The following is a 12,064-nucleotide window of genomic DNA, read 5'->3' as shown; positions in this document are numbered from 1 at the left end:
TATCCCAGAAATAAAAAGTTCTCTCCTAATAATCATTCTTTATCCTTGCAAAAACATGGTTTTCTCACCAAAATTATGCTTTTTATCCCTTTAAAATAGCGTTGTTTCCCAGAAATACTGGTTTTCATCCCCAGAAGAAGACATTTTCTCTACAAAATGAAGCTTTGTAGCAAAATAGGACACATTGCTTCCAGAATACCTTTTCTCATCTACAAATTGAGGACATTACTAACAGAAACAACTTTTCTCCTCTACAAAATAAGGACATTTCCAACAGATATATCCTTTTCTGACAGATTTTAGAAAAATTTCACAGGAATATCAATACTTATACCAGAAATAAAAAGGTCTCTCTTAGGTATCACTCTTTACCCTTGCAAAAATATGGTTTCCTTACCAAAATAATCTTTTTCATCTCTACAAACGGCATTTTCTAAACATAAAGGTGGTTTTCATCACCAAAAGAAATCGATTTCTCTTCAAAAGTAGCGTTTGTAGCCAAATATGACACATTGTTTCCAGAATAACACTTTTCATCTAATAAAGAATGACATTTCCAACAGAAATATCCATTTCTGACAGATTTTAGAAGTAGGTCACATGAATATCAATACTTATCCCAGAAATGAAAAGTACACTCTTAGGTATCACTCTTCATCCTTGCAAAACTATGGTTTTCTTCCCAAACTAATGCTTTTCATCCCTACAAATAGCAATTTCTCCCTAAATTACTGGTTTTCATCCCCAAAAGAAGACACATTCTCTTTAAAATGATGCTTTGTAACAAATTATGACCCACTGATTCCAGAATATCTCTCTTCCCCTACAAAATTATGACATTAACATAAGAATTATCCATTTCTGGCAAATTTCCGATGATTTTACACTAATATCAAGACTTACACCAGAAAAAAATGTGTTCTCTCTTAGGTATCACTCTTGAATCTTGCAAAAAATTCATTTTCATACCAATACAAAGCTTTTCATCATTACAAGTAGTATTTTCTACCCAAAAAAGAGGTTTTCATCCCTAATAGAAATCGTTTTCTCTACAAATGGTCCCGTGTAGCAACATATGAAACACTCTTATTGGAATACCTCTTTCCCTCTTCAAAATAAGGACATTTCCACAGAAATATCAATTTCTGACAAATTTTAGAAGAATGGCACACAAATATCAGTACCTATCCCAGAAATAAAAAGTTCTCTCCTAAGAATCATTCTTTATCCTTGCAAAAACATGGTTTTCTCACCAAAATTATGCTTTTTATCCCTTTAAAATAGCGTTGTTTCCCAGAAATACTGGTTTTCATCCCCAGAAGAAGACATTTTCTCTACAAAATGAAGCTTTGTAGCAAAATAGGACACATTGCTTCCAGAATACCTTTTCTCTTCTACAAATTGAGGACATTACTAACAGAAACACCTTTTCTCCTCTACAAAATAAGGACATTTCCAACAGATATATCCTTTTCTGACAGATTTTAGAAAAATTTCACAGGAATATCAATACTTATACCAGAAATAAAAAGGTCTCTCTTAGGTATCACTCTTTACCCTTGCAAAAATATGGTTTTCTTCCCAAAATAATGTTTTTCATCTCTACAAACGGCATTTTCTAAACATAAAGGTGGTTTTCATCACCAAAAGAAATCGATTTCTCTTCAAAAGTAGCGTTTGTAGCCAAATATGACACATTGTTTTCAGAATAACACTTTTCATCTAATAAAGAATGACATTTCCAACAGAAATATCCATTTCTGACAGATTTTAGAAGTAGGTCACATGAATATCAATACTTATCCCAGAAATGAAAAGTACACTCTTAGGTATCACTCTTCATCCTTGCAAAACTATGGTTTTCTTCCCAAACTAATGCTTTTCATCCCTACAAATAGCAATTTCTCCCTAAATTACTGGTTTTCATCCCCAAAAGAAGACACATTCTCTTTAAAATGTTGCTTTGTAACAAATGATGACTCACTGATTCCAGAATATCTCTCTTCCCCTACAAAATAATGACATTAGCATAAGAATTATCCATTTCAGACAAATTTCCGATGTATTTCACACTAATATCAAGACTTACACCAGAAAAAAATGTGTTCTCTCTTAGGTATCACTCTTGAATCTTGCAAAAAATTCATTTTCTTACCAATACAAAGCTTGTCATCATTACAAGTAGCATTTTCTACCCAAAAAAGTGGTTTTCATCCCCAATAGAAATTGTTTTCTCTACAAATGGTCCCCTGCAGCAACATATGAAACACTCTTATTGGAATACCTTTTTCCCTCTTCAAAATAAGGACATTTCCAACAGAAATATCGATTTCTGACAAATTTAAGAAGAATGGTACACAAATATCAGTACCTATCCCAGAAATAAAAAGTTCTCTCCTAAGAATCATACTTCATCCTTGCAAAAACATGGTTTTCTCACCAAAATTATGCTTTTTATCCCTTTAAAATAGCGTTGTTTCCCAGAAATACTGGTTTTCATCCCCAGAAGAAGGCATGTTCTCTACAAAATGAAGCTTTGTAGCAAAATAGGACACATTGCTTCCAGAATACCTTTTCTCTTCTACCAATTGAGGACATTACTAACAGAAACACCTTTTCTCCTCTACAAAATAAGGACATTTCCAACAGATATATCCTTTTCTGACAGATTTTAGAAAAATTTCACAGGAATATCAATACTTATACCAGAAATAAAAAGGTCTCTCTTAGGTATCACTATTTACCCTTGCAAAAATACGGTTTTCTTACCCAAATAAAGTTTTTCATCTCTACAAACAGCATTTTCTAAACATAAAGGTGGTTTTCATCAGCAAAAGAAATCGATTTATCTTCAAAATTAGAGTTTGTAGCCAAATATGACACATTGTTTCCAGAATAACTCTTTTCATCTAAAAAAGAATGACATTTCCAACAGAAATATCCATTTATGACAGATTTTAGAAGTAGGTCACATTAATATCAATACTTATCCCAGAAATGAAGAGTACACTCTTAGGTATCACTCTTTACCCTTGCAAAAATATGCTTTTCTTACCCAAATAATGTTTTTCATCTCTACAAACAGCATTTTCTAGACATAAAGGTGGTTTTCATCACCAAAAGAAATCGATTTCTCTTCAAAATCAGCGTTTGTAGCCAAATATGACACATTGTTTCCAGAATAACTCTTTTCATCTAAAAAAGAATGACATTTCCAACAGAAATATCCATTTATGACAGATTTTAGAAGTAGGTCACATGAATATCAATACTTATCCCAGAAATGAAGAGTACACTCTTAGGTATCACTCTTTACCCTTGCAAAAATATGCTTTTCTTACCCAAATAATGTTTTTCATCTCTACAAACAGCATTTTCTAGACATAAAGGTGGTTTTCATCACCAAAAGAAATCGATTTCTCTTCAAAATCAGCGTTTGTAGCCAAATATGACACATTGTTTCCAGAATAACTCTTTTCATCTAAAAAAGAATGACATTTCCAACAGAAATATCCATTTCTGACAGATTTTAGAAGTAGGTCACATGAACATCAATACTTATCCCTGAAATGAAAAGTACACTCTTAGGTATCACTCTTCATCCTTGCAAAGCTATGGTTTTCTTCCCAAACTAATGCTTTTCATCCCTACAAATAGCAATTTCTCCCTAAATTACTGGTTTTCATCCCCAAAAGAAGACACATTCTCTTTAAAATGTTGCTTTGTAACAAATGATGACTCACTGATTCCAGAATATCTCTCTTCCCCTACAAAAAAATGACATTAGCATAAGAATTATCCATTTCTGGCAAATTTCCGATGTATTTCACACTAATATCAAGACTTACACCAGAATAAAATGTGTTCTCTCTTAGGTATCACTCTTGAATCTTGCAAAAAATTCATTTTCTTAGCAATACAAAGCTTGTCATCATTACAAGTAGCATTTTCTACCCAAAAAAGTGGTTTTCATCCCCAATAGAAATTGTTTTCTCTACAAATGGTCCCCTGCAGCAACATATGAAACACTCTTATTGGAATACCTTTTTCCCTCTTCAAAATAAGGACATTTCCAACAGAAATATCAATTTCTGACAAATTTAAGAAGAATGGTACACAAATATCAGTACCTATCCCAGAAATAAAAAGTTCTCTCCTAAGAATCATACTTCATCCTTGCAAAAACATGGTTTTCTCACCAAAATTATGCTTTTTATCCCTTTAAAATAGCGTTGTTTCCCAGAAATACTGGTTTTCATCCCCAGAAGAAGACATTTTCTCTACAAAATGAAGCTTTGTAGCAAAATAGGACACATTGCTTCCAGAATACCTTTTCTCTTCTACCAATTGAGGACATTACTAACAGAAACACCTTTTCTCCTCTACAAAATAAGGACATTTCCAACAGATATATCCTTTTCTGACAGATTTTAGAAAAATTTCACAGGAATATCAATACTTATACCAGAAATAAAAAGGTCTCTCTTAGGTATCACTATTTACCCTTGCAAAAATACGGTTTTCTTACCCAAATAAAGTTTTTCATCTCTACAAACAGCATTTTCTAAACATAAAGGTGGTTTTCATCAGCAAAAGAAATCGATTTCTCTTCAAAATTAGCGTTTGTAGCCAAATATGACACATTGTTTCCAGAATAACTCTTTTCATCTAAAAAAGAATGACATTTCCAACAGAAATATCCATTTCTGACAGATTTTTGAAGTAGGTCACATGAATATCAATACTTATCTTAGAAATGAAAAGTACACTCTTAGGTATCACTCTTCATCCTTGCAAAACTATGGTTTTCTTCCCAAACTAATGCTTTTCATCCCTACAAATAGCAATTTCTCCCTAAATTACTGGTTTTCATCCCCAAAAGAAGACACATTCTCTTTAAAATGATGCTTTGTAACAAATGATGACTCACTGATTCCAGAATATCTCTCTTCCCCTACAAAATAATGACATTAACATAAGAATTATCCATTTCTGGCAAATTTCCGATGTATTTCACACTAATATCAAGAATTACACCAGAAAAAAATGTGTTCTCTCTTAGGTATCACTCTTGAATCTTGCAAAAAATTCATTTTCTTACCAATACAAAGCTTGTCATCATTACAAGTAGCATTTTCTACCCAAAAAAGTGGTTTTCATCCCCAATAGAAATCGTTTTCTCTACAAATGGTCCCATGTAGCAACATATGAGACACTGTTATTGGAATACCTCTTTCCCTCTTCAAAATAAGGACATTTCCAACAGAAATATTCTTTTCTGACAGATTTTAGAAAAATTTCACAGGAATATCAATACTTATACCAGAAATAAAAAGGTCTCTCTTAGGTATCACTCTTTACCCTTGCAAAAATATGGTTTCCTTACCAAAATAATGTTTTTCATCTCTACAAACAGCATTTTCTAAACATAAAGGTGGTTTTCATCACCAAAAGAAATCGATTTCTCTACAAAATTAGCGTTTGTAGCCAAATATGACACATTGTTTAAAGAATAACTCTTTTCATCTAAAAAAGAATGACATTCCCAACAGAAATATCCATTTCTGACAGATTTTAGAAGTAGGTCACATGAATATCAATACTTATCCCTGAAATGAAATGTACACTCTTAGGTATCTCTTTTCATCGTTGCAAAACTATGGTTTTCTTCCCAAACTAATGCTTTTCATCACTACAAATAGCAATTTCTCCCTAAATTACTGGTTTCATCCCCAAAAGAAGACACATTCTCTTTAAAGTGAAGCTTTGTAACAAATGATGACTCACTGATTCCAGAATATCTGTCTTCCCCTACAAAATAATGACATTAACATAAGAATTATCCATTTCAGACAAATTTCCCATGTATTTCACACTAATATCAAGACTTACACCAGAAAAAAATGTGTTCTCTCTTAGGTATCACTCTTGAATCTTGCAAAAATCTCATTTTCTTACCAATACAAAGCTTTTCATCATTACAAGTAGCATTTTTTACCAGAAAAATCAGTTTTCATCCCCAATAGAAATCGTTTTCACTGCAAATGTTCCCCTGTAGCAACATATGACACACTGTTATTGGAATACCTCTTTCCCTCTTCAAAATAAGGACATTTCCAACAGAAATATCCATTTCTGACAGATTTTAGAAGTAGGTCACATGAATATCAATACTTATCCCGGAAATGAAAAGTACACTCTTAGGTATCACTCTTCATCCTTGCAAAACTGTGGTTTTCTTCCCAAACTAATGCTTTTCATCCCTACAAATAGCAATTTCTCCCTAAATTACTGGTTTTCATCCCCAAAAGAAGACACATTCTCTTTAAAATGATGCTTTGTAACAAATGATGATTCACTGATTCCAGAATCTCTCTTCCCCTACAAAATAATGACATTAACATAAGAATTATCCATTTCAGACAAATTTCCCATGTATTTCACACTAATATCAGGACTTACACAAGAAAATATTTTGTTCTGTCGTAGGTATCAATCTTGAATCTTGCAAAAAATTCATTTTCTTAGCAATACAAAGCTTGCCATCATTACAAGTAGCATTTTCTACCCAAAAAATTGGTTTTCATTCTCAATAGAAATCGTTTTCTCTACAAATGGTCCCCTGTAGCAACATATGAAACACTCTTACTGGAATACCTCTTTCCCTCTTCAAAATAAGGACATTTCCAACAGAAATATCGATTTCTGACAAATTTTAGAAGAATGGCACACAAATATCAGTACCTATTCCAGAAATAAAAAGTTCTCTCCTAAGAATCATTGTTATCCTTGCAAAAACATGGTTTTCTCACCAAAATTATGCTTTTTATCCCTTTAAAATAGCGTTGTCTCCCAGAAATGCTGGTTTTCATCCCCAGAAGAAGACATTTTCTCTACAAAATGAAGCTTTGTAGCAAAATAGGACACATTGCTTCCAGAATACCTTTTCTCTTCTACCAATTGAGGACATTACTAACAGAAACACCTTTTCTCCTCTACAAAATAAGGACATTTCCAACAGATATATCCTTTTCTGACAGATTTTAGAAAAATTTCACAGGAATATCAATACTTATACCAGAAATAAAAAGGTCTCTCTTAGGTATCACTCTTTACCCTTGCAAAAATATGGTTTTCTTCCCAAAATAATGTTTTTCATCTCTACAAACAGCATTTTCTAGACATAAAGGTGGTTTACATCACCAATAGAAATCGTTTTCTCTTCAAAATTAGCGTTTGTAGCCAAATATGACACATTGTTTCCAGAATAACTCTTTTCATCTAACAAAGAATGACATTTCCAACAGATACATCCTTTTCTGACAGATTTTAGAAAAATTTCACATTAATATCAATACTTATACCAGAAATAAAAAGGTCTCTCTTAGCTATCACTCTTTACCCTTGCAACAATATGCTTTTCTTACCCAAATAATGTTTTTCATCTCTTTAAACAGCATTTTCTAGGCATAAAGGTGGTTTTCATCACCCAAAGAAATCGATTTCTCTTCAAAATTAGCGTTTGTAGCCAAATATGACACATTTTTTCCAGAATAACTCTTTTCATCCAAAAAAGAATGACATTTCCAACAGAAATATCCATTTCTGTCAGATTTTAGAAGTAGGTCACATGAATATCAATACTTATCCCAGAAATGAAATGTACACTGTTGTATTAGGCGAAGTACGACCCTCGGGATGTAACGTGATAGGCCCTCCCCTGCTGGGTCATGCATATGTATAAAAGATAAGGATGAAACTGGATACCTATATAAGGGACCCTCACATTCCAATAAACGCCATTTTACCGCTGACCATATTGGTGTAACAAGCAGCTGTGACTTGGTCGGGGCCGTCGATACACATTCACAAAGGGACTTGACTTTCCAGGTTACCAGATCGAGGTAACAATTGGTGCCCCGTGTGAGGCAAAGTCCTGGAGGTGAGTGTGCGACGGCTAAAACCGCGCTGACGGACGCGGTATCCACGGTTCGAGCCCGTGGAAGCACTCTCGGTGGGGTGCAAAGGGGAATGCAGCGCTGCGCCTATCCTACGGCCGATAGTTCGTAGAAGACCAGGAAGACTTCAGGTCTCTGGGTAAATGGATTCCGTCTTTAGAGTAGTATTGCAACTTTGTAAAACCTATTGTGGTAAGAATGCTCCTTCTAAGAAGGATATTGCCGCTGTTGCCTCTTGCTTGGAGTCGGCGCGACTTTTACCCTCCCCTGGCGTTTTGCTCGATTCGGGGCGGTGGGACTCTTTCACTGAGGCCCTGCTCCAGAGAGCCACCCACGAGCATAAAGCGGAAGAATTAAAAACCTGGGGTTTGGTCCTAGGTGCGCTTAAAGCGGCTAGGGAGGAGAAGCAAGTCCAGGCCATCGCGAAAGGGGTCTTTGGTCTGGATTCCGGGACGTCCGGGGTCTCGGGGGGTGCGGGGGATCTGCTTTCTTGCAGTGACTCCGGATCCAAGATGGCGTCGGCCACGCCGGCTGATTCCAAGATGGCCATGGCCGCGCTCGAAACAACTCCGGAAAAGAAGGCGGAAGCTGAGTCATCGAAGGAGGCGCCACCATCATATCCCCGCCTTTACCCCTCTTTGCAGAGCTTTCACTCACCCGAAGGGGGCGGTTCTTGTCCGGAGGGGGGAGGGTTTATGGAGGCGGCGCGCCGTGGAGGCGTGGGCTCGCCCTCATACCCGCCCCCCTCAGAGGAGGGATCGTGTTCCAAAAAGGGGGAGGAACGGAAGGCTTTGCCCGGCCCCACAGTATCGGGTTCGCCTCCATGGAGGGAGGAGTTGTGGGGGGAGCAAGAGTTATCACGCAGGCCCACTAATTGGGCTGACATCCAGGAATCAATGCGTGAGTCGGGACTCAAGGAGCGAGATCATGCAGTGTTCCCGATTGTCGTCAGACAGGAGGGACCGGTTTGGGTACCTTTGGAAGCAAAAGCAGTTACTCGGTTTGCAGAAGCGATTGAGAAAAAGGGGCTGAGATCTCCGATGACACTAAGTGCTTTTGAGGCACTCATTGCCCCAGGTCCCCTACTCCCGTATGACATTGAGAGTCTAATGAGAGTCGTTCTCGAGCCAGTTCAGTTTACTTTGTGGAGGGAGGAGTGGATGATACAACTTAAAGCTATTGTAGCTGAGGCTGGACGTGATGCTCAACACCCTGCTAGTGGGAGGGAGGGGGAACCGAGAACTGATATAATGAGGCTTTCGGGAGTAACTGCGGAAATGGCTGGGTCCCCAGAGAGACAGCTTAGGCTCCTGCGCCCAGGGGAATTGCTTTCCACTACAGGGGCGGCTGCTACTGCATTTAGAAACTTTATAAGAAAGGCAGAGCCTGCAGCCCCGTGGTCAGAGATTGCTCAGGGTCCCTCAGAGTCATTCTCTGATTTTGCTAATCGATTGATACGAGCAGTAGAAGGATCAGATCTACCTAAGGACGCGCAAGCTTCTGTTTTAAAGGATTGCCTGAAGCAGAAGGCTCACAAAAATGTTAGGGACATCATTCGAGCTGCCCCTGACGATCTTGAGACTCCGGGTGAAATTATTAAGTATGTTCTGGACAAACAACAGACAACACCGCTGTCTAATGAGGGTGTGCCTAACACTGAGATCGCTTTCTTGCTGGAGGAGGCTCTGGTCTCCCGATCTGCATCTGTGGCCATTCTTCATGTCCGCAGTCATTCGGAGGTTCCAGGGTTCTTTACAGCTGGAAATGCGGTGGCTGACCGGGTAGCAGGTGGACAGGTGCTTACACTTCAAAAGGCACGTGACTTACACTCCTCTCTGCACATTGGAGCACGAGCTTTGTCACGAGCATGTTCCATTCCTCTATCCGCAGCTCGAGAAGTGGTTCAAACATGCCCGCACTGTAATTCAGCACCTGCGTTGGGGGTGGGAGTTAACCCTCGGGGGCTCTCTCCTCTAGATATCTGGCAGACTGACTTCACTTTAGAACAACGTATGGCTCCAAAGCAATGGTTGGCGGTCACCGTGGACACATCATCGACGATCATCATTGCCACCCAACACACGCGTGCTAACTCTCCTGCTGCTCAGCAACATTGGGCCACTGCCATCGCGGTCCTGGGGGTGCCGCGACACATCAAAACAGACAATGGCTCGTGTTTCATCTCGCGGTCTACACAAGATTGGCTTGAACGGTGGGGAATATCTCACTCTACAGGCATCCCTGGGAATTCCCAGGGACAAGCAATTGTGGAGAGGGCCAACCGCCTCCTGAAGGATAAGATACGTGTCCTTGGGGAGGGGGAGGGTCACAGAGGTAGGATCCCAATAGCCCAACAGGCAGAAGTATTGGCCCGAGCACTTTATGCAATCAATCATTTTGAACGAGGAGAGAGTAAGCACACCCCAATACAGAAACACTGGCAACCAAGAATCATTGACGAGGGGCCACCAGTAAAGATAAGACGGGATGATGGTACCTGGGAATCAGGGTGGTCTGTTTTAGTTTGGGGCAGAGGTTATGCTGCAGTAAAGGACAGAGAATCGGGAAAAATTTTATGGGTTCCGTCGAGAAAAATAAAACCTGATACAGCGATCGCCCAAAAGGATGTTCTGGGAGAAACAGAAAACTAATCGAAAAACTGAGTACTTTCCTTCTAGGTACGGTTGGTGGGAGCCCGCCAGCTGCATCCGTGAAACGACCCCACAGGAAAAAGAAAAGGGATGAATGAAGAACAGCTGTCAGTACTCACGAGAAGGACATCTGTTACATTATTGACTGTGTGCCTTTGTGTGATTGTTATAAGGGGATGAGGTTCGTTTGTGGGGTTCTACAGCCAGATTTTTTTGCATTTATTTTAGCTCTAGGAGTAGTTGTAGTCTATGCTTTTAGAGAAATTGAGAGGCTGGTATGCTGGCATGCTGGTCTGTTAAGCTAATGCCACCACAGTGTTCCTATCATTTTAGTCTTTTAGTTTTAAGAATTTGTTTACCTTGTTTGTTTCAATGTATTCAGGGTTGTTTACAGCGCATGATAATGAGCTGCATAAGCCCAAGATGCCTTGAAAATACTAACTAAAGAACCACTAACATTATTATACACTGCACCACATACCTTTGCATGTTTACGTCACTTTTTAAATAACTCACCACAAAATTTATATATGAAAACTAACACTTTTATATGTTAGGGATAGTTTTAGCGGTCGCGTGTTACGGGTCTTGGTTTTATTGGGCATGGGGAAGGGGAGATGTTGTATTAGGCGAAGTACGACCCTCGGGATGTAACGTGATAGGCCTTCCCCTGCTGGGTCATGCATATGTATAAAAGATAAGGATGAAACTGGATACCTATATAAGGGACCCTCACATTCCAATAAACGCCATTTTACCGCTGACCATATTGGTGTAACAAGCAGCTGTGACTTGGTCGGGGCCGTCGATACACATTCACAAAGGGACTTGACTTTCCAGGTTACCAGATCGAGGTAACAGTACACTCTTAGGTATCACTCTTCATCCTTGCAAAACTATGGTTTTCTTCCCAAACTAATGCTTTTCATCCCTACAAATAGCAATTTCTCCCTAAATTACTGGTTTTCATCCCCAAAAGAAGACACATTCTCTTTAAAATGATGCTTTGTAACAAATGATGACTCACTGATTCCAGAATATCTGTCTTCCCCTACAAAATAATGACTTTAGCATAAGAATTATCCATTTCAGACAAATTTCCGATGTATTTCACACTAATATCAAGACTTACACCAGAAAAAAATGTGTTCTCTCTTAGGTATCACTCTTGAATCTTGCAAAAAATTCATTTTCTTAGCAATACAAAGCTTGCCATCATTACAAGTAGCATTTTCTACCCAAAAAAGTGGTTTTCATTCTCAATAGAAATCGTTTTCTCTACAAATGGTCCCCTGTAGCAACATATGAAACACTCTTACTGGAATACCTCTTTCCCTCTTCAAAATAAGGACATTTCCAACAGAAATATCGATTTCTGACAAATTTTAGAAGAATGGCACACAAATATCAGTACCTATCCCAGAAATAAAAAGTTCTCTCCTAAGAATCATTCTT

At 38.2% G+C, this 12,064-nt stretch overlaps 1 protein-coding gene across 1 annotated transcript; it reads left to right on the top strand.

Moving 5' to 3' along the window:
* The first annotated feature begins 7,675 nt into the window (after positions 1-7,675).
* LOC146761825 (uncharacterized) lies at positions 7,676-11,374 on the top strand. Its single transcript, XM_085539845.1, has one exon. It carries the CDS (start codon positions 8,102-8,104, stop codon positions 10,607-10,609), a length of 2,508 nt encoding a protein of 835 aa, XP_085395971.1. The 5' UTR covers positions 7,676-8,101; the 3' UTR covers positions 10,610-11,374.
* Positions 11,375-12,064: the final 690 nt, after the last annotated feature.

Source organism: Coturnix japonica, chromosome 2, assembly GCF_054131305.1.
Source record: "Coturnix japonica strain WE chromosome 2, WE-NBRP24, whole genome shotgun sequence".
In the NCBI taxonomy this organism is placed as follows: Eukaryota; Metazoa; Chordata; class Aves; order Galliformes; family Phasianidae; genus Coturnix; species Coturnix japonica.
The sequence above is the reverse complement of the archived record's forward strand: the minus strand, read 5'-3'. Positions and strand labels throughout refer to the sequence as shown.